The sequence below is a fragment of the Eleutherodactylus coqui genome, chromosome 5 (genome assembly GCF_035609145.1).
Source record: "Eleutherodactylus coqui strain aEleCoq1 chromosome 5, aEleCoq1.hap1, whole genome shotgun sequence".
NCBI lineage: Eukaryota > Metazoa > Chordata > Amphibia > Anura > Eleutherodactylidae > Eleutherodactylus > Eleutherodactylus coqui.
The window spans coordinates 51,875,587-51,898,823 of NC_089841.1; the positions used below are offsets into that span (position 1 = coordinate 51,875,587).

Genomic DNA, 23,237 nt, shown 5'->3' on the forward strand with positions numbered 1-23,237 from the left:
TAATTGTATTACTGAAAGTAAGTGCACTGTAATCACTAACAATGGAGGTAATTGCACTGTAATCACAATAACTGGAGGTAATTGCACTGTAATCACTATAACTGGAGGTAACTGCACTGTAATTGTATTACTGAAAGTAAGTGCACTGTAATCACTAACAATGGAGGTAATTGCACTGTAATCACTATAACTGGAGGTAACTGCACTGTAATCTCTATCACTGAAGGTAACTGCACTGTAATCACTATAACTGAAGGTAACTGCACTGTAATCACTATCACTGAAGGTAACTGCACTGCAATCACTATCAATGGAGGTAACTGCACTGTAATCACTATCAATGGAGGTAACTGCACTGTAATCGCTACCACTGAAGGTAATTGCACTGTAATCACTATCACTGAAGGTAACTGCACTGTAATCACTATCAATTTAGGTAACTGCACTGTAATCGTATCACTGAAGGTAACTGCACTGTAATCACTATCAATGGAGGTTATTGCATTGTAATCGTATCACTGAAGGTAACTGCACTGTAATCACTATCAATGGAGGTAACTGCACTGTAATCGCTATCAATGTAGGTAACTGCACTGTAATCACTATCACTGGAAGTAACTGCACTGTAATCACTATCAATGGAGGTAATTGCACTGTAATCGCTATCAATGGAGGTAATTGCACTGTAATCACTATCAATGGAGGTAACTGCACTGTAATCGTATCACTGAAGGTAACTGCACTGTAATCACTATCACTGGAAGTAACTGCACTGTAATCACTATCAATGGAGGTAATTGCACTGTAATCACTATCACTGAAGGTAACTGCACTGTAAGCACTATCACTGAAGAACTGGTACCTATTATTTAGAGCTACACTATAACTTGTCAGGGGTCACTGTGGGTCGCTATTACTGTGAGGAGACAAAGGGCGTGGCTTAGCATAAAAGAGGTGTGGCGTAAAAATTGCGAAGGAAAAAAAAGTTTTACAGAATGGCCTCCCGGTAACAGCCGACCCTTTATAATCGCACGGAGGTATAAGTGTATTATATTATTATTGTCGCTGATCTCACACTGAAGACAAATGAATACAATTCTACTACGGTATTTCGATAAATCAGGACTTGATTTTGTTATATCCCTCCGCACGTCACGCCAAGACTAGCACGCGGAAGAGTATCACGTTGCTATGGTGCGCTGAGACCTCAAGACGTGAGGCGAGGGGGAAAGGAAGGCGCTTCAGGATTAACGAGAGTAGGATAATGGAGGGTCCGGTGCAGAGTCGGGATAGAAGGACAATGACGGGGAGGCGGCCGTGATGAGTCCGCGGTGATGAGGCCTATTCAGGTAACGGACGTCCCGGCTGCAACTGACAGAAACCGAAGGAGCTTCAGAAGCGGTCTACTCTGCAGCGCTCTGATAGGCTGGTTTGTCTCAGCTGGCGCATCTGATTGGCTCACGGCCGCTGCGTTGTCAACTGTTTGATGTCTGTACCTACTTGCTGATTGGCTAAATGTTTGTTAGTACATTTTAATTGGCTCATGGCGCGATTTTCGCGTCCTGTGATTGGTCAGCGGCTCACAGCTGAGATTCTCGCATTGCTTCGCTGCTTATCCGCAGCTTACATACCGGCTTGTCCATTTCCTAGTTTGCACATTTCTCCTGAGTGAGTGCCGTGTGACCTCCCCGTCAGCCGGGTCACACAAGGCGGTTACAGGCGCAGGTTGTATCTGCCCGGTTGTCACGTGTTCACACGGAGCGCCTGCGCTGGGATTCTCCGCTGCGGATTTGTGTGGGAAATACGCAGCATATTATGGGATGAACCTGGTGGACGGCTTGTAGGGAAAGAAACTGCTGCGTAAATTACTGCGCGGCGCAGATTATAATCCGTGCGGCTGGTTTGTGGCCTGCGCACACCATGAAATCTCCATCCGGCGGCTGCAGCAAAAACCCGACACAGACTCAAATCCCTGCATGTATTTGGCGGATTCGCCCTCCGGTCCGGGGCTCGTCGCTCAGATAGAAGTGTATGTCACTGACTGCGAAGCGACTGACAATAGCCCGTTCCCTGCGTGTTGTGCCTTCTGGCGCGCGAAAAAAAGCAAACGTCATGTGCGAATACTCGGTGAATATGGGAGTATCACGCATATGTGCGCAGTGCCATTCACTACAATGGCCTATCAATGTATAGAAGCCTGCAGTCACAGGGGTGCTCGCCAGCTGCAAAAAAAAAAGGGTGCCTTTTGTTTGGGTTTTTTTTTTTTTTCACACGCTAAAAAATTTTTCCTGGTCCTCCATTATCATTTTTTTTTTTTATGGCCCTCAGGCTGATTTCACATGGAAAAAAAATCATGTGGCATGTTCTCTCTCTCATATATATATCTGTGTCCCTCGAAAGGCATCGCCCGTTGACTTCCGTGGGTCCTTCAGACATCGCCTGGCTCGGGATGCCGTGCGATGATTCCCATTGACATTAATGTGTAACACCCCCGATCCTCTCGCGTCAGAACTTTACAGAAGTGATGAGAAGCGCGTTTGTATGAAAATCGCCGCACGTGCACAGGTGGAACGCACATTGCCGAGTGCCATATCTGGCTGAGCTCTCTACCCGATATCCCGCTCCCCTGTGGAGGTCGCCTCGTGCTTACACCCGTGACGAACTGATTGTACTTGCATCCTGTGAGTGCAGTTAATGACATAATGAAACCCAAAGTCCTTATGTAGAGAGACTTCCCTCAAATACTATAGACTAGTAATTATTAGGAAATTATAGTACTCGTCTGTATGGTGGCGCTATGCGCCACACAGCTCTGCTACATGCACGTCAAACACACACAGCTTTGCTACACACACGTCACACACACACACGTCACACACACACACGTCACACACACATGTCACACACACACACAGCTCTGCTACATGCACGTCACACACACACAGCTCTGCTACATGCACGTCACACACACACAGCTCTGCTACATGCACGTCACACACACACAGCTCTGCTACATGCACGTCACACACACACACACACAGCTCTGCTACATGCACGTCACACACACACACACACACACAGCTCTGCTACATGCACGTCACACACACACACACACACACAGCTCTGCTACATGCACGACTCACACACACACACACACACAGCTCTGCTACATGCACGACACACACACACACACAGCTCTGCTACATGCACGACACACACACACACACACACAGCTCTGCTACATGCACGACACACACACACACACACAGCTCTGCTACATGCACGTCACACACACACAGCTCTGCTACATGCACGTCACACACACACACAGCTCTGCTACATGCACGTCACACACACAGCTCTGCTACATGCACGTCACACACACAGCTCTGCTACATGCACGTCACACACACACACAGCTCTGCTACATGCACGTCACACACACACACACACAGCTCTGCTACATGCACGTCACACACACACACACACACACACAGCTCTGCTACATGCACGTCACACACACACACACACACACACACACACACACAGCTCTGCTTCATGCACGACACACACACACACACAGCTCTGCTTCATGCACGACACACACACACACACAGCTCTGCTTCATGCACGACACACACACACACACACACAGCTCTGCTTCATGCACGACACACACACACACACACAGCTCTGCTTCATGCACGACACACACACACACACACACAGCTCTGCTTCATGCACGACACACACACACACAGCTCTGCTTCATGCACGGTTCATCCTATACAACAGGGATCAGAAGCCGCACAACAGTGGAGATTAAGGACCTGTGATGCCGTCACCGTCGTGCTCCGCCCCTGATCACATAACAGTGATGCTCATCCCAAGTGAATGACTTGCATGCTCCACCTCTAATCACATGACAGTAATGTTATCAAAGGTCCTGCATCCTTGTGCAGATTACGGGCGGACTACAAACCGCCTGCAGCATCAGTTGCTATGGCATACTAATGAACACCTAGCCAGACGGCAGCCTTGTGTGTACGGAACCTGTGATGTCACCGTCATGTGATCAAGGGTGGAGAATGTAACTCCCTCATGGGGGTTGAAGGTCCTTTGATGATGTCACCATCATGTGATCAGGGGTGGAGCATGTAAGTCACTCACGCACAGGTCGTCGTTAGTAGTTTGATTCCCTCAGACGTCTTGAGGGTATTGAGATTGACCATGATGTGGAACTAGTATGTTAGACCTAGAGGCTGTACAGTTCCACCCCACACAAGGATGGCTGTGGAGCAATGTCCCACTTTTTGCAATAATGGGGAATCCAATTTAGGTGATATAATACATTTAATCTCGTTTTGTTCATTTCTCTTTATTTGATGGGAGATTCTACCACCAGCTTAGGGGTACCGCCATGGGGAGTCCATGCACCCCTACATATGGTAATCTGTACCTGGGTTGGTGGGAAGAAGAATTCGTTTTTTCAGAGGCTTCTGAAAAATTGGGGTCAGCTGTTTTACTCTGGCTGCACCGTGTTGATGAGGTTCAGGTTACTTTTGTGGAATTTATGGACCATCTTAACTTAAAAATTCCTTGGGCTTTCATTTCAATTTTGATATTTGGGAACCTACTCTTTCCTCCTTGGACTTGCCTATTAACCAAAACCTAGAAGGAAAACCGGTCACCGCTGTTTACAGCAAGCCAACGGCCACCAAGAATCTAAGTTTGTTCCATTATCCCCCTGCTCCTCTTAGGAGGGGGGTCCCGAAAGGACAGCTTCTTTGTCTTTAGAGGAACTGTTCTGAAGAGTCATTTTGAGAAGAAGGGTCAGACAGATCGGGTACCTGGAGGAAGTCCTTTCTAAGGCTTACCATGTCGCATGCAACCAGACGATGGAACCTTTATTGGGTCCACAAGCCCGTCCTGCGGGGGATAAAGTCATAAGTCATTGGGACCTATGACATTTGTTCTCATGGCATCCATGGGATTTTGGGACACCTTGCGGGAGAATGAAGTCTAGTTGTGTTTTGTTTTTGTTTTTTTGTTTGTTTTTTGCTTTCTACCACAACTACCTTCTACTACTTTTAGAAAGGGTAGTAATTGACGTAACAGATTAGTACATGGCCACCTTGGCACAAGTCCGACTGCAGGATGCTGGTTGCATCGGGATGCAATAAAGGGGACCTTCCCGTGCCGACTGCCAGGCCTGTGAATACATCTGTAAGCGATTGTTTCGACGTGTTCCAGCTGACAGGAAGGGGTCATCGATTCACGCTCTTGCCCCAAATTCTGACCTCCCATCAGCACGGTGCAGCATAAATCTGGATCCATCTGACCAGGAGATGTGTTTGTGCTCTTTTCCCCGCTGGAGTCTCGTCTTTCTGTTTCTCTTACACACATTGGTGCTACAACTGGTTGTCTGCTGTTCTAGCCCGTCCGTGCTGAGCAGCGATGAGCTGTGTGTTCAGACACGTTGGTTGGAGCTCCAGCGTTGCTGATTCCTGACGTCCTTCTCTGACTCTTGACGAGTTGTTTTCATCTACAGGATCCCCTTTTGCTGGATGTATTTCCATCATCACACCATTCTCTATATACTCTCCACACCGCTGCATGAGAAAACCCCACGCGGTTGGCAGTGACATCCCGGCCCGGCTAGTCTAGCACTGATGACCGGGCCTTGCTGGAAGTCACTCAGATCGCTGGATTTTCCCCTCTAATGTGGATTCACACTGAAACTGATCCACGGAAAACTTGTCACATGATTTATTTTTTTGCTGCACTCCGGGGTCAAGAGTCTATTTTCCAAACTGCGCTGCTCCAATCGTGAGAGGGCCGGGGGCTCCTAAAGTGGCTGTTCAGTGTATACTTGGCAGCAGACCCTCATTGTTTTACCGGGGTCCATTGGATGTTGTATTATGGCGATATTTTCTTTTGCTTCTAGGGGATAATCCCTACATAATATGCAGTCATGCATGCAGAGTTATGGGTAAGAGTAGTCTGGATGGGCGCTGATTGCCCTCACAAATATGGGCACTTAAGCAGTATCTGTTTTCTAATACTTGGCTGTTTTTTGTTTTTTTTTGTTTTGTTTTTTTTATTCCAGCCGCACTGTATGACGGACATTGACATGTTGGAGCAATGGCCAGAGCCAGCTCTCCGGATTCCTCAATCTCCATTTCGTCGCTCCTGGCCAGCTGCAGCCTGAGGAGTAGTGATCGTGGTGATGACACCCGACCCGCAGCTTCCATACAGTACAAGGATAGACTGTACGACTCCGCGTCTAAAGCCCTGGAGGATTACATTGTGGACTATGAGGCGGCCAGCACAGGAAAGATCACCATCCGTCTGTCCGCAGGGCTGACGTCTCCTACCAGAAGAGGTATGTAGTATAATGAGACAACCATAGGGTTAGCAAAATTAAACTTCCCCCAACTCTGAAGCCTCTGGAGGGCGTTCTGCTACTCCAACTATGTAAATCACACTATAAATGAAGAGGGGGACACAGGGCCTCTGTTCTCAGGACTGGTGGGGTCTCTGTCTTGAGACCGCCACCAATCACATTTCTATCCCCTATCCAGATAGATGATAAAAGCTGATTCTGGTACAACCCCTTAACATTAACTTTAGGATGTACAGTACATTTAATTGTGATTGAAGGAAATTCCCCTTAAACGACGGTTTTATTGTTTAGTTTTTTTTTTCCTTATTTGCAGCACGTTCCTCGGTTCGGCACAAACAGTCCCGGAGCTGGAGCAGATATGTTGCCCGTGACCCCGACCTGCTCAGCCTGACTACAGACGATCTCCTGATCTTTCCTCCGGATGGGTCGCTGCCCTTCACTCAAGCTTCTGAGCAGAAACGTAGGAAAAAGCTGAGAAAACCATATGGATTTTCTACACCAATAGACGCTCTGACTTCCCCCTTAACGTCCGTATCGCACAGAGGTAGAAGCCTCTCCGCCCTGGATCTCCAGGACCACAGACTCCGCTTCCAGGATCTTCAGAGGCGTAAGGGAAAAGGTCACCTAGACCATTTATTGCAGGAAATGGAGAGAGAAAATGATTCCCGACTTCACAATAGCATGAATTCTCCGCTGTATAAGAGCTACCCGCGCTGGCTGACTAGTCAGAAGTCTGAACTGGGGGTGTCTGGTATCACCAGTGTCCCAGATGTCCAATATCCAGTCTGGTTAAGGGACCACGGACTTCTGGATGACCTAGACAACTGCATTGCAAGGACTGTTCATAAAGATGGTCCCATTGCAAAAATATCTAATCGCCCGTCCAGTTCCACATTGTTGGACCGCTCACAAATGCGAGGGTGCAGAGCGGTTAATGCCAACAACTTCACGGACAGTAGAAGGCATCTTACCTGGTCTGATTTGGATATCATGGAGCATTTACATACACCAGTGAAAAGTAAGCATGACCCCGCCGCTCTTCCTGCTGATGCTTCCTCCTTCCTGTCACTGTTTACTAGGCAAACTTCATTATAACTTGTTGTTTTTCTTCATTGTAGATCATCCTGTGCAAAAGTCAGAACAAACAGGCGGCGCAGCATGCAGAGACTTGTCACCGCAGCTCCCACATAATAACCAAAGCCCCCAAACGGAAGACATCCTGGAGGCAGAGCGGTCCTGGGAAAATGTCCCATATACATAGTAAGGTCTTTTATGGCTGCTCTACTGTGTATGTTGTATAGGCAGTATTCAGTGATCCCACACAACAGCCTGCACTGCACCCTCATGCTACTTGAGCCAATGGTTTGTTGTCTACATTCTTAGGCCTGCTTCACACGCGATGGGGCAGACTCACAACTTCTATTTTAGGGTTACTATACACCTACGGGTGCATTCAGATGGGTCATTTTCATTCGCGACTATGATATTCCCAGATACTGCACTTGAACTGAACACACTGCTTGTAATGTATTTATTCATATGAGTGACTCTTCTTTCAGCCTGACGGGCCAACTCTGAAAAATTGCTGCATGTCACGTTTTTGGGTGTTTTCTGTGTCAGAATCGCCCATTATCTAGGGCAGCAAAAAATAAATTGCATCACACTTGTACGTAGATGCATTTTAAAAAAAAAGTATTTATTTTCTTAGGGCTCGTTCAAATAAGCGTGGTTTTAGCGCAGAATAGGTTCCCCAAAAATCGTGCTTATACCGTGCTAAAAATCGCATGGATGGGCAGTTTTTCTCACGCAGAAGACCTGAGCTTAATGCACGTGAAAATCGGCCTTTCACTGGAGCAGCTGCGCTTAAAAAAAAGCGCAGCTGATCCAGGAGAGAGATGAAGCCCCGCAGGGCTTTGGGATTTTTCTAATAGCAGGGAAAGACAGCAGAGCTATGGTGGATTAACCCATAGCCCAGCTCTGTCTCTCCCTGCTATGGTGGATTAACCCATAGCCCAGCTCTGTCTCTCCCTGCTATGGTGGATTAACCCATAGCCCAGCTCTGTCTCACCCTGCTATGGTGGATTAACCCATAGCCCAGCTCTGTCTCTCCCTGCTATGGTGGATTAACCCATAGCCCAGCTCTGTCTCTCCCTGCTATGGTGGATTAACCCATAGCCCAGTTCTGTCTCTCCCTGCTATGGTGGATTAACCCATAGCCCAGCTCTGTCTCTCCCTGCTATGGTGGATTAACCCATAGCCCAGCTCTGTCTCTCCCTGCTATGGTGGATTAACCCATAGCCCAGCTCTGTCTCTCCCTGCTATGGTGGATTAACCCATAGCCCAGCTCTGTCTCTCCCTGCTATGGTGGATTAACCCATAGCCCAGCTCTGTCTCTCCCTGCTATGGTGGATTAACCCATAGCCCCGCTCTGTCTCTCCCTGCTATGGTGGATTAACCCATAGCCCCGCTCTGTCTCTCCCTGCTATGGTGGATTAACCCATAGCCCCGCTCTGTCTCTCCCTGCTATGGTGGATTAACCCATAGCCCCGCTCTGTCTCTCCCTGCTATGGTGGATTAACCCATAGCCCCGCTCTGTCTCTCCCTGCTATGGTGGATTAACCCATAGCCCCGCTCTGTCTCTCCCTGCTATGGTGGATTAACCCATAGCCCCGCTCTGTCTCTCCCTGCTATGGTGGATTAACCCATAGCCCCGCTCTGTCTCTCCCTGCTATGGTGGATTAACCCATAGCCCCGCTCTGTCTCTCCCTGCTATGGTGGATTAACCCATAGCCCCGCTCTGTCTCTCCCTGCTATGGTGGATTAACCCATAGCCCCGCTCTGTCTCTCCCTGCTATGGTGGATTAACCCATAGCCCCGCTCTGTCTCTCCCTGCTATGGTGGATTAACCCATAGCCCCGCTCTGTCTCTCCCTGGTCTCCCTGCTATGGCATTTCCCTGCTCTGGGGCACTGCGAGGGATATCCCATAGTGCAGAGAGAGAGAGGGTGGGGCTATAGGGTTTCTCGCAGGGATTCCCAATAACCAAATGAAAGAGTAGGGCTAGAGGTGGATCTCTCTATCCCCACGCTTTTTTAAAAAAATGAAAGCCCTGTAATCCCTCTCTCTTTCCCCGCTATAGGGAAATGCCTTGAGGGAGGGGGGAGAGGTGGAGAGAGTCCTCTACTGCCCCCAGCTGTCGGGGAATTGCCCAGCAGCGGAGCTGAGGAAATCCCAGCTGCTTTACAGCGGGACACTTAAAACTTACTGCCCAGAAGTACATTTTAAATGTTCCACTGTAAATTCCTGATAGTACCCTTGGATATTAACAGGAGGTTACAGCGAGACATTTAAAATGTGCTTCTGGGCAGCAAGTTTTAAAGCCTCCTAATGACTTGTAATCTTATTTTCCTGCGCAGGAGTTTCCATAAACTCCTGCGCAGCACGCACCAAACATGGGTCAGGTCTAGGGATGAGCGAGCATACTCGGAAAAGCACTACTCGCTCGAGTAATGTGCTTTATCCGAGTATCGCAGTGCTCGTCCCTGAAGATTCGGGTGCTGGCACGGAGCGGGGAGCTGCAGGGGAGAGCGGGGAGGAACGGAGGGGAGATCTTTCTCTCCCTCTCTCCCGCCCACTCTCCCCTGCTCCCCGCTGCGACTCACCTGTCAGCCGCAGCGGCACCCGAATCTTCAGGGACGAGCACAGCGATACTCGGATAAAGCACATTACTCGAGCGAGTAGTGCTTTTCCGAGTACGCTCGCTCATCTCTAGTCAGGTCCTATCTTTTCTCGGACCATAGATGCGAGCTTTGCAGTCGCATGTCCTATCTTTGGTGTGAGTATTAAGCGCATCTAAAATTTTCGTTTATGTGAACGCTTCTATAGGAAACCATTGTTTTTTTTCACGCTCCTCTAATGCGCTAAAACTGCTCGTCTAAACGAGGAGTGCCATGCAATTTTTCCTCTTGAAACGTGATTTCTCACACGTATGATCGTATGTTGCAGAGTTGCAAGAACCCCTTTAATACAGTCCGATTTAGACTCTATTAGGACGTGAGCAGTTGTTCTTACTGCCGTTCTTCTCTATAGCGTTTCATCATTGTTGGGAGAGCGTCCCCTGTTTAGACAGGCAAATGTGCTGCTGACAATGGGATTATTATATTTTGTGATGAGATCACCTGACGAATGAATGTTTGCTTGTTTGTTAAGTAATCTGCAGCACATTCAGAGGTGCTAATTATCAGGTAATTGAACATTTGTGCCCAATAATTGGTCCTTGTAAAAGGTCCATTTACACGCAAAGATAATCTTTCAAATAACTGAAAGTTTTAGCAATCTTTTTGCATAGTGTTAATGGACACTAATGTCCATTAACACTTTATCATCTTCATTTGCATTTAAAAGGGCCTCCAGGAGCTGTTTGCAGAGCCCACCCTGTGATTGATCACATGCCCTGCTGTGCAAACAGCTGCATTGTTCTTCACATGGCTCCTGGCAGAATACAATGTCCTCTCCCGCATCCCATGGAGAACACAGCCTGCGGTCTATTGAGAGATACTTTCTCTCTGCGGCTGGATGATGGATTTTAAGTTCACCTTAAAGGCCTCCTTCACAGCGGCAACACGGCGTCGCCATGAGAAAATCGTATTGATATTGCATCACTGGTCCGTGCGATATTTCTGCGTTTACTCGCGGCAATACTGCTATTTTGTAGCACCAAATGCAAGGATTTGGAGGGGTGCAGAAAAAAAAACCCCAATGATTAATTATATATATAATATTTTCACCTAGAAGCGCTGTCCCGGTCCCCGACACTGGTCTTCATCCCTCATGTGGGCAACACTGGCCAAACAGTGTGTGAAGTCTTAGACTAATGATGCATACTAATACACAATGTTGATCAGGTAGTTGGAGAAGGTTGGTGCAGCCATCTTTAAGCCCTCTAAAACTCCTTTAATTGGATGGGTGATAAATGTCTGATTGCAGGGGTTCCCACCTATCAGACCTCCAGCTTTCTGTGGCGTCCTGCAGTGAGGAGGAGATTAGATGCAGCAGAGGCCAAGCGTATGCGTTGTCGCACCATTCAAGTCCATGGAATTGCTAAAGACAAGTGGAGTGCTGCGCGGTCTCTGGCGGTTGGAGCAGCGGCACGCATGATCAGGTAGCAGTCCGTTCAAGCTGCTATTTACTGTGTGTGGGGGGGGGGGGGGGGTGCAGTGAGGAGGAAAGTGTGACACGGGGCCGTCATTACTGTGATTAGTGACACTCGGCCGGCACGCCAGTGTCCAGCAGTAGTCGTCCGGCACGCCGGTGTCCAGCAGTAGTCGTCCGGCACGCCGGTGTCCAGCAGTAGTCGTCCGGCACGCCGGTGTCCAGCAGTAGTCGTCCGGCACGCCGGTGTCCAGCAGTAGTCGTCCGGCACGCCGGTGTCCAGCAGTAGTCGTCCGGCACGCCGGTGTCCAGCAGTAGTCGTCCGGCACGCCGGTGTCCAGCAGTAGTCGTCCGGCACGCCGGTGTCCAGCAGTAGTCGTCCGGCACGCCGGTGTCCAGCAGTAGTCGTCCGGCACGCCGGTGTCCAGCAGTAGTCGTCCGGCACGCCGGTGCCCAGCAGTAGTCGTCCGGCACGCCGGTGCCCAGCAGTAGTCGTCCGGCACGCCGGTGCCCAGCAGTAGTCGTCCGGCACGCCGGTGCCCAGCAGTAGTCGTCCGGCACGCCGGTGCCCAGCAGTAGTCGTCCGGCACGCCGGTGCCCAGCAGTAGTCGTCCGGCACGCCGGTGCCCAGCAGTAGTCGTCCGGCACGCCGGTGCCCAGCAGTAGTCGTCCGGCACGCCGGTGCCCAGCAGTAGTCGTCCGGCACGCCGGTGCCCAGCAGTAGTCGTCCGGCACGCCCGTAGACCATTTTTTCTGGTATCTTTGTTCCATTGTTGCAATGTCTTGATGAAATCGTTGGCCATGTTCATCACTAACCATCCCACAGTTGTATGGACGGAAATCCAGATGGGAATGAAGGAAGTGGATCTTTAGAGACATATTGCAGCCAGGTTTCTGATTCTGCATCCGTATGTCTTGTAGGAGTTCCTTGTAGTTTTCTGACCTAACATTCCCCAGAAAGTTTGTAGACACTAAGTGAAAAGCATTCCAGGCTTGTTCCGCATCCCCCTGCAGCAGGTTGTTGAACTGGTTGTCTTTTGAAGAGCTCGCGAATCTGAGGACCCCAAAAAACTCCCTCTTTAATCTTTGCCTCGCTGAGTCGGGGGAATTTTTTATGAAGGTATTGGAGAGCTGACAAGGTCCAGCCCACGGCTTTCACCAAGTTCTTCATCAAACCCAGTGTGATGTGAAGGGGTGGCCGCAGGATCTTGTGAGCCTCGACCGGAGCTGGGTGCTGGATATTCTTCTCTCCAACTGCTACCTTTTGTCTGCGTGTCCGTTCCTTCCGCAAGTAGCTATTCCCTGCTCTGCTATCCCACTCACATAGACACATGTGTTTGGTTTATCCCTGTAGGCACACGGCTGCTCTATGGCTCAGACTGTAGGATGTAGTTACAGTCCTAATGGATAAACTTACACGGTGAAACACAAAGTGAACTATATGAAGTATCTTCAAAACAAGAGCTAATAAAAAAAGTTTTTATGGTCATGTTGGTGTTCAGCACACCAAGATACTACAGATTAGGACCCTTGTAAGGCTGGCTGTCCACAGGCGAGTTGTCATTGCAAGATCCGTGGTGAGAAAACACCCGTGGACATCGCATGGCACGCTTTCTATAGGCTAACTATGGAAAGCGCAGCCTGATGTCCACGAGCGGAGAATCATAGCAATTCTCTGCTCTCGGGATTCAAATCGTGGCATGCTGCGATTTTTTTTATTTTTTTATTTTTTTTTTCCCCCCGCCTTCCACAGTAAGCCTGTTAGTTCTTCCACCCCCCCCCCTCCCCGCGGCAGAATATCGCTAGTGATATTCCGTCTCGGCCGTGGACAGGCACCCTAAATTAGTAACCACTTCAGTGTTGACCAGTGAATCCTATATGCACAATTGTCAGCTGTGTCCTCTACATCACACGGCTTTCTATAGTTGGAACTGGGTAATCTATTAATTGTTATATTTCAGCAAGTCTCCTGTCCATGTCCTGTGCGAAGATGAGAAAAGCGAGGGGCTCGAGGCTGTTAAATCCAATCTCATGGAAGATCTCCTTAAAGACTGTGTCCAGAAGGAGAATACAGTAAGTCACAGTTGTAGTGTTTGCATACACGGCAACAGAGAACATGCTGCGGTCTTTTTTGCGGCTGTGTATTACGCAACACATACTTATGTGAGTGGAACTGATTAATGCAATGTAATTGCCTGCGAGTTACCATGTATCACACGGGCGTACAGCGCGCGCATAATACGCGGTAATCATACATCCATTTGAGCCTGGCCTTTATATTTTGATAACGTTTTCAGCGTCAGGCCGATTTCAGCGATAACGAGTTTAAAATTAATTTTTTTTTTTTTAAATTTGCTTTTGTGTCGCCGCATTCCAAGAGCCATAACATTTTACATTTTTCATCAGTGGAAGGCTTGTTTTTTAGGGAATGAACTCAAGTCTTCATGTATCCAATTTTTAGGAACCCATAACATTTTGATTATATTAATTATTCCATTTTTTTCTAGAGGTTAAAGGGGTTATCTCCCGAAAGCAAGTGGGGTTATACACTTCTGTATGGCCATATTAATGCACTTTGTAATATACATCGTGCATTAAATATGAGCCATACAGAAGTTATTCACTTACCTTCCCTGCGCTGGCGTCCCCGTCTCCATGGTGCCGTCTAATTTCAGCGTCTAATCTCCCGATTAGACGCGCTTGCGCAGAAGGGTCTTCTCCCATCTGTTCGGTCCGGCACGAGCGGCATTCTGGCTCCGCCCCCTTCTTTATCATTGTTGTAATTCAGTTTTATACCTTAGAATAGCAATGTATTATAAAGCCCCGTCAATGAGCAAAAGCCAGGTGTGCACTTATATGTCAAATTTTGCACACCGATTTTGTCCATTGATGGAGTCTGTGGCAAAATATGCAAAGAAATTATGTGGCTTAGCCGTGGATTACCGTCATGGTTTGAGAGGATTCTGCCAAGTGCACATACCCTGAGGCCGCTTTCATGCGGCCGAGAAAATCGCATGACACTTATGTTTTGTAAAGCGCACAAATCTTGCACAATATAAACCCCATTCATTCAAGTGTTTGGGGTTTTTTTTTGTTTTTCTTGCAGTTTCCTGCAGTTTTTTGATTTTGTCTTATTTTAAATGGCATTTACCCATTGGCTTAACAAAAGGAAGAAACATATTGCCACAAAAAGAACTTTTAAAGGAAAAAAGCCTGTTAAAACAAAAAAATTGCGTGCATTTTTTTTTTTTTTTTGTTTTGTCTTCCCTCAAAAAAAAAAAACAGCTTTCGACTTTGGGTTGCGCAGATGTCACATCCACCATATTGTAATTCCAGTGGTTTCCTAATGTTAAGTGCTTCCGATGCCAACAATACTTTCCCCTAATCATTACATTGAATAATTAAATGTCAAGTCATAAATAGTGCCAGAAATGGCGCCACTCGTAGGCTGTGTATAGTATTGCAGCTCCGAACATTTATTCAGGACCTTTTATCAAATAAGCAGAGCAGAAAGGAACTACAGGAGCATCTGTGTGCAGGACCAAACACATTACTTCATTAGACATACACAGTGCCCACTAAAATGGCTGTAATACTTCATTTCCCCTGTGGTGGCGATGTAGGAATATTAAACACTTGTTTGTATGGTTCCTTCACGAAGTGCAGCTGATCGCTCATTGGTCATTATTTTCTGGGAACTCTTCTAACATAAAGGGATTGTCCAAAGTCGACCAAACCCTAAAGCTTTGGCTGTGAATACAAATGGTTATTTGACCTATAATACCAAGCATGGCCACTGCAGTGTGAACAGAGCTGTTTGCTTCCTGCAGAAATCTGTGCTGCCAGACATGCAGCTGATCGGTGAAGATTGGCCATCAATGGCTTACAGCGTGACAACCCCCTTAACCTTTATTGTAAACTGCATATTTTTATTTTCAGACAAATTCTTTTTCTGGGGGGAATCACCATGGTCCTGTAGAGGCTCTGAAGCACATGCTCTTCAATTTGCAAGCCTTCCAACAAAATTTCAGCCATGAAGCCAGCTCTGAGCATCTGAAAGTGTTCCAGAAAGTAAGTGTCAGTCTTGTTGTTTGTATAAGATTGTGGGGTCTCCTGTCCACCTGCACCTCAGGAATGTTGCTAAAATCCAGCTGTTCCTAACCACAGATGCCCTAAAGACACTTGTTGCCCTCATCCATTCCAGACTCTATTACTGTAACTCACTGCTAATCGTCCTTCCCCGCACCAGACTCTCCTCTCTCCAATTCATACTAAATGCGGCAGCTAGACTCCTATTTCTATCCAGATGCTTCTCAGATGCCTCTGCCCTGTGCCATTGGCTGCCCATTACGGAACTCAATTTAAACTCCTCACCCTTACCCACAAAGCCCTCTATGGTGCCACACCACCGTACATCACCTCCCTCCTGTCCATATATCCCGCAGCCCACGTGCTCCGCTCTGCCAAAACACTCCGACTTGACGCCCCTCTAATATGAACCTCACATGCTTGCCGCCAGGACTTCACCAGAGCAGCACCGACCTTATTGAACGCTCTACCCCAAGGCATCTGGACAATCCCCGACTCGTGGAACTGCAATCGTGCCCTAAAGACTCACCTCTTCAAAGAAGCATACCTCCTGATTTAGTCTTCTGCCCTTTAACTACACCTACCATGTACATTCCCTGCCCCCCCGTACCTCCTGTACTACCCTAATTGAGCTCCTCTGTGCTTCTAAAGCGCTGCGGAATGAGTTGGCACTATGCAAATAAAGATTATTACCAGTAGCTGATCTGCAGTTTATTTCCCCATAATGACCTTATAATGGTGAGATCACACACAGAATTGCTGCAGAATTTCGGTTGCGGAACGTATGCTGAAATTCTGCAGCAAAGTACGGCACAATGTAAGGGAGAAGGGTTTTAATAAGTTTTATTCAGTCACAGCAAAAAAAATCTGCAGCAGAAAATAAAGTACCGTGGATTTTCACATCTGCATCGTTCTCTATTTGTAGCGGAAGAGCGACAGATCTGCACATGGCTTTCGTTGCAATGTAATGGGGCAAATCCTTGGTAACATCCACAATGAAGTCGTGCAGAGTTTCTTGCAGAACGTTTCCGCTATGTGTGCTCATACCCTAATACTCATCAGCTGCTTATTAACGGCTTGCTGGTGTGATTTTTCTCTAATCTGAATGGGGAAATAGACAGGATGTTATCTTACATAAATAGTCTTAAACAGGTTTTATGGCCCCGGGTCATGAGTTCAGGCACAAGGATGTAAATTCAATAAATTGCAATAAAGAGATAATTTGACTGTCCTTGTTAATCACACCTTTTTCATCTTAATAGATTTCTACCGAAGCGGAATCTGAACTTCAGAAGGTGGATCAAGAGATTTTTCCAGTGAATAAGTCACTACAAAAGTAAGTTTTGTTGCTTTTTTGGCAATATTTCTTAAAAGAATTGCCCAATTTGGATTATATCTTGTTAGAAATGTTCCCCTTGCTGCACCTCCAAAAGTCAGCTGTAATCAGTTTGGGAAACCTGGCAGTAAGTGTTTAATTTTCCTGCAGTGCCCCCACAGGAGGAATAAAATATTACAGTGTATATTCATATCGACAGCTCTTTTGAATAATACTTGAGAGGACAGTCTTCCATGGAGTGAGAGATGCTCTTTTCTAATTATTTTCCACAGAGGGACACCCTTTTAACTAATAACTCACTAATAGGGTGCTTGAAAATGGGGTTCCTAAATTGGATACTTATTTTGGCGAGCAGAATCGCTAGAAAAATCTATAATGCTTGGACAGATCAGTGGCAAAAGAAGACCCGGCGCCAAAGAACACGATGGCCGATACTGTCAGAGCTGATACTGGTATGGATATCACACAACTAGAAGAAGCAGTGCAAAACCAAAAAACATGGAGGGGGCTCGCCTCTAGGGTAGCCGACGGTCGTAAACAACTAAATGGCAAACCACTTCTCTAAAGTGACTACAATATTTTTTAGGAATTTGGAAGTGTCTGTTGCATAATGTCAAGTTATTTTATTTCACTAGGATATGCCCTCTTACTGATAATTAGGAATTTGTGCTTTGGGGCTTTCATTGGCACAATCAATCCTTTGTACCAAACAGGCTCAAATTCTGAGCTGAAATGAGCTAGGCAGCATAACTGTCACCTAAACAGAACTCCTCTCCTTGTAGGATATGAAAGCAGCGCCAGCGAGAATTGGAGTTGGTGCTTTTCCTATTGCTATCTGGAGACTGGAGTTCTTTGATTGCCAGCTACCTCAGTCTTCATAGCTTCCAATGGACCGCTGCCTGTACTCGCCTGCAGCCTTCTTTTTACGGAGGTCTTCTGGACTTCTAGGAGACAAGTGGATTTTAGTTTTTTTTCTGAAGGTTCAGTTTTAGGAGGGGGGGTTTAGACGTCACGAGAAATTGTTTGCATGGGCAAACTATGACGGAGTTCACTCCTTCAGCCAGTTCATACAGGCAGATAAATCGTTCATACGGGCAGACTGATCGCTGTATACAGGCAATGAGTGAAGGATGATTTTTCTGCCTGCATATAATGAATGACAAACAAATGATCATTTGTCATTCAGTCGTTGCCATGTTTACACTGAACGATTTATTGCTCATATTCACCCAATCCAAGGATTTTCTGAATATCGTTCCATGTAAAGTGTCCTCACTAAATGTCTCTTTTCTCTCCAGGGCTCTGCATCATTTGTCCCGGCTCAAGGAGCTTGTAGGAGACTGTAGTCTGAAGAAAAGAGAAGACTGTAAGCAAGACCCCCAGACGTAGCAGTGGGCTCCATCGATGTTACTCTAATTATTATTTCCTTGTTTTATATCTATTTTTATACTGAATTCCTCACAATTCTCACCAGTGTTCAGCCAGAAATGTATATTCCTGATATTTGTCTATTCTATGTATTGGGCTTCACACTTTCTACTTAACGAGCGATGTATAAATTGCCACTTTCTATCATATAATATTTGGTTCCCATTAAAAAAAAGAGCATAAACGGATGTATTTTGGCATCGGTTGGATCCCCATAGGAATGACTGAAGTGTATTGAGGTGAACCTTTGGCTTTAAAATGTAAAATATTTTATAGTATATAGAGTGTGGAGGTTTCTGGGTATTTTTAGTGGGGGGTGCTGGTTGATTTTGGAGTTAGTATTCATTAAACCAGATTTCCTTTTTAAGAACTTAAAGGCATTTTCACATTTTAGACATTTTTAATATATCCAGAGAATAAGAACTGTCTGTTCGCTGGGGGTCCTGGGACCGGCATGACCCCTGCTCCATTCACTTCTGTGGCAGAGGAGGAGATGGCCGAGCACATTGATCTCCTGGCCCATGGTGTGAATGGAGATCCATTCCCGTAGGGCATTGAACTCCACCAGACTTTGGATTGCTGGAGGTCTCGGTGATCAGGTATTTTTTGCCCTGTGAATAGGTTAAAAATATCTTTAATGGGGAAATCCCTGTGAGAGGATATGGACACCTTTTGCACTGACTTTTGTTCATTTTGTATTTATTAATTTGCTTTGTACGGGGAATGTGTTATAAGAAAAAAGATTTCTTATATAAATTGTGTGTATATTAAGGCCTCGTCCACAGCATAAATTGATTTACAAAATCCGCACAGGTCTCTCGCGCCCATAGGGAATCATTGGGCACCCACAGGTAATTAAATACCTGCGGATCTCGTTTTTCCTCGGTGTGCAAATTGCGCACGCAGGAAAACAATCGCAGCATGCTCCATTTTTATGCGGTTTTCCTGCACGGACTGCTCCCTCGCCCGGATCCGCAGCTGTCACTGCGTCTGGGCCATGGAAAAGCACAAGTTTAAAAATAAATAAAAGAAGGTACGGCACATGCGCGCGCCACGTCGCCGGCCCCCTGAGCACATCAGCCGTGCAGAAAAAAGAAGATCCGGCTGCGACGGAGGAGATCCTTGCAGCGTCCGGACAGGTGAGTATACTGTATTATTCGGCCTCATGTCTGCGGGTCGGGTGGAATCTGCTGTGGGAGTCTGCACAGGGAAACCGTGCGGGGTGGTGGGCATATGGCCTAAATGCTTAGGGTTCTTATTTATTTTTGATGTCAGACTGTATTGAAGAAAACAAATCCTAAAATCCTACAGCTTTCTCAGTAACCACAAAGCCTAGTAATAGTCTGACGCTTTCTGTTCTGTAGAGATTATTTCTCAAGAGCCGTTTACACAGGACGATTATCGTGCAAAATTTGTCCAAATGAACAAAATTACGCGATAATCGTTACCTCCTAAATATAAAACCTCATTTACTATTTGTTTACTTTTCGTTTGTTGCTCACTTTCAGCAGCATAAAAATTATCGCTGGTTCATTCATTGGTCGCTGCGTCGAAACATTCCCCGCTCAGTGCTTCACATATAATATGAAGCGCTGCACGAGAAATCGGTGAGAAGTGAGTGATGCTGAGCGGTGATCTGGCTGTCTAAATGTTCTGCACTAGCGTCAACAACTAGCGGTGACCTCACCTGCTCGTGAAAATCGTTTAGCTGACAGTCATCCCATGAACATGGGCCATTAGAGGTCATCTCCTTATCACAGGCAAGATTACAATGGAAGGTAACATTATATAAAGGTTACATGTGAATGGTAGATCGGAATAGGTCATTTTACAACTCTCCTCCTCCTTCCACCTGCACGGGTCAGAGGACCTGCATAGAACATTCCCCTATAGAAACCAGTTGGTCCCCCTCCTGTCCATTGTTTTGGCCCATGAATTTTGCTGTAAAGTATATATCTTAATGCTGCTAACTACACCTGAGGCATGATGGCTGCCCTCATAGTCAAGTGCAGAAAATGGAATTTAAAAAAAATTGTGAAATATTTCCCTAATCTATTTTTTATTTTCTATCTTGTTTGAATTACGAAAAAATAGTGTGGATACATTCCCTCTAGAGGGAAAACTAAGCAACTTTCTAAATGGTATTGGTTAACAGTTCCCAGCGCTTGCTTTTATTGCAGTAGAGCCTGTGTAACTCCTGTACATACCTGACTGTCCTGATGAATCTGACATAGATCCTACAGCAAACCCTATATTCTCTGTGAGCAGGAAGTTGGAGAAGGTTTTTGTGTACGCAGGTAAGAGTATGGAGAGGGAGGGAAGCATGTAAGATTTCAGGGAGGACCGGTGAAATGTAGTGTTATATGGTGACCATTCAGAAGGCAACTGGGAAGTGCCAATTCATAGGTAGGAGACTCCCATCTATGCTCCGATTCTTATCCACTGTTCATGCATTTGGAAAAGAGAAAAAAAAAAAAAGATTATGTATTTATGAAGGGGTATTTTGGGACTTTTACTATTGATTTCCTATCCTCAGAATACAAACAATATGCTATTAGAAAAAAATTGTCCGTGCGCTTCACGATATTGTGCTGAAAGAATAGGTAAGTCTAGAACACAAAATCAGCGAAGAAACAGCACTTACTGGATAGAAAGGAAGGGGGGGGGGTATGATCAGAAGCTCCCTCGAAGTGTCTACTCCACTGCCAAAAGAAGATACACTGGGATCCACGCAGATATGATCCAGTACTTTAATGTATATGGAAACGCGTTGCGGTGCTTAACCCCTTAACGACCAGCCCATAGCCTTTTTACGTCCTCCCGAAGTGGGCTTTATTCTCTGAGGACGTAAAAACATGTGTCCTGCAGAGAATAATGCCCCTCGGGCTCTGGACGTGACAGCTCCATGCTGTCGGTGTCCGCAGGTAGCTGACAGCATGGAGCTGTCATCCCGGGCTGTTCGGAGCCCCCCCCCCCCCCCCCCGGCATTGCGATCGGCACTATGCAATGGATAGCGTTGATCGCAAAAAAGTAAATAAAAGTGCAATAAAAGTTAAAGATTCAGCTGCTCTGATGGATCGGATCCATCGGAGCAGCTGAAATTACTCACCGAGGTCCGTGGCACGGCTCCCCGCTGTCCCGATGCTTCGGGCCCCGTAGCCGTCCTTCTGCGCATGCGCGCCAGGCGGCATTACGTCAGCCGCACGCGCAGAAGGCCCGGCGGCGCGGGAGACCTAAAATCTCCTGGCTCCCGGCTCCTGTAGGTACCCGCGATCGCCGTTATACAATGGATAACGACGATCGCGGAAAAGTGCAAAAAAGTGTAAAAAAAGAAAAGTTTCACCTCCCCTCATGGATCGGATCCATGAGGGGAGGTGAAAATACTCACCTCAGGTCCGCCGATGTCCTCCGGCCGGTGTCGGGACCCCCCGCTGACTTCTGCGATGTGCCGATGCGGCGCGCATGCACAGAAGCCGGCGAGCCCGGCAAATTCAAAATCTCCCTGCACCCGGCTGTCACAGATAGCCGAGTGCAGGGAGATATGACTGGGGACCGCTGTATGCGGTTTCCAGTCATATGATCATCGTTATCCATCAGATAACGGTGATCATATAAAGTTAAAAAGTTAAAAGTAAAAAAAAAGTTTAAAAAGTTAAAGTTTCATCTCCCCTTATGGATCGTATCGGTAAGGGGGGATGAAATTACGTACCCAAGGTCCCGGATTTGTTCCCTGGTGGGATGTTGATCCGCGGATCTTACCCCAGCTTCGGCGCATGCGCCCGTCAGCATGATGGCGGACGCATGCGCAAAAGTGAAATATTGCCCAAGAAATGTAAAATCTCCCTGCTGCTGGCTACAAAAGGTAGCCAAGAGCCTGGAGATGTCACGGGGAGCCGTGGTATGCGGTTACTGGTCACGTGATCGCCGTTATCCAATGCATAATGGCGATCACGTAAAAGTTCTTTAAAAAGTGGCAGTTTCATTTCCCCTCACCGATGCGATCGGTTGGGGGAGATGAAGCATCTTCTCGGAGGCTTCCGCATTTGAATCCAGATGCGATTATCCTCCATGGACCCTTCCGGCTGCTGCGCATGCGCCCGCCGGCAAAATGCCGGACACATTCACAGGAGCCGAGAAGCCCAGGAAATTTTAAATCTACTTGCTCCCAGTGACCAACAGTCGCTGAGTGCCTGGAGCAGTGACCGGTGGCCTCGTTGAGCGGTCCCCGGTCACGTGATAAAGTAGCGATCTAACATTAGGCCGGTCACGCGTGACTGGAGAGGAATTACAGGTTCTGCATGCGCTTGATCAGCGGTAATCCACGGATCAATCGCATGCATTGGATTACACAACTCCCCCCAATTAGCGGGTCGGAATTACGTAATCCACTCGCAGAAACAGAACACAGCATGCTATATTTTACCGCGGATATCCGCAACCTAGAGCCCATTGTGCTCTATGACGGTGGATATACTCGCAGCCCATGTGCAAATACATTGTGTATGGGCTGCGGGTACCCGGGTCATCGCTAAGCGACGGCGTGGGAAATGCAAACAAAAAAAAAGTACTGCGCATGACCGCCTGTGTGAGTAGGCAGTTATGCGCAGTAGATTACGCGGCTGTACGCAGGGACACAGCCGGGCTCACAGCTGGGATCCTCTGCAGGTCTCCACACGCGGATTCCGCCTACGGCTACGTGAGCCCGGCGTTATTCAGACCGCTACCAGTAATCCATAATTTACAAGAAGCCCCGGGAACGTTCGTCTTCCTGCAGTTCCAGGAGCAGCTTGTTGAGCGCCTTCTCTGTGAGACCGCTGCACCGCAGCAA

General features: G+C 47.2%; 1 protein-coding gene across 1 annotated transcript; it reads left to right on the forward strand.

Annotated features, from left to right (window-relative positions):
- Window positions 1-1,156: 1,156 nt before the first annotated feature.
- On the forward strand, window positions 1,157-18,492 carry C5H18orf54 (chromosome 5 C18orf54 homolog). Its single transcript, XM_066602502.1, has 8 exons — window positions 1,157-1,349; window positions 6,110-6,385; window positions 6,720-7,424; window positions 7,525-7,666; window positions 13,518-13,629; window positions 15,496-15,627; window positions 16,908-16,981; window positions 18,280-18,492. Exons 2-8 carry the CDS (start codon window positions 6,145-6,147, stop codon window positions 18,368-18,370), a joined length of 1,497 nt encoding a protein of 498 aa, XP_066458599.1. The 5' UTR covers window positions 1,157-1,349; window positions 6,110-6,144; the 3' UTR covers window positions 18,371-18,492.
- The last annotated feature ends 4,745 nt before the right edge of the window (window positions 18,493-23,237 follow it).

Bases quoted from the DNA above. Each gene is read 5' to 3' on its own strand.
- C5H18orf54 (XM_066602502.1), top strand. From the start codon at position 6,145: ATGGCCAGAGCCAGCTCTCCGGATTCCTCAATCTCCATTTCGTCGCTC. The intron at 7,667-13,517 runs GTAAGGTCTTTT...GTTATATTTCAG, and splicing joins GAAAATGTCCCATATACATA to CAAGTCTCCTGTCCATGTCC. The intron at 16,982-18,279 runs GTAAGTTTTGTT...TTTTCTCTCCAG, and splicing joins GTGAATAAGTCACTACAAAA to GGCTCTGCATCATTTGTCCC.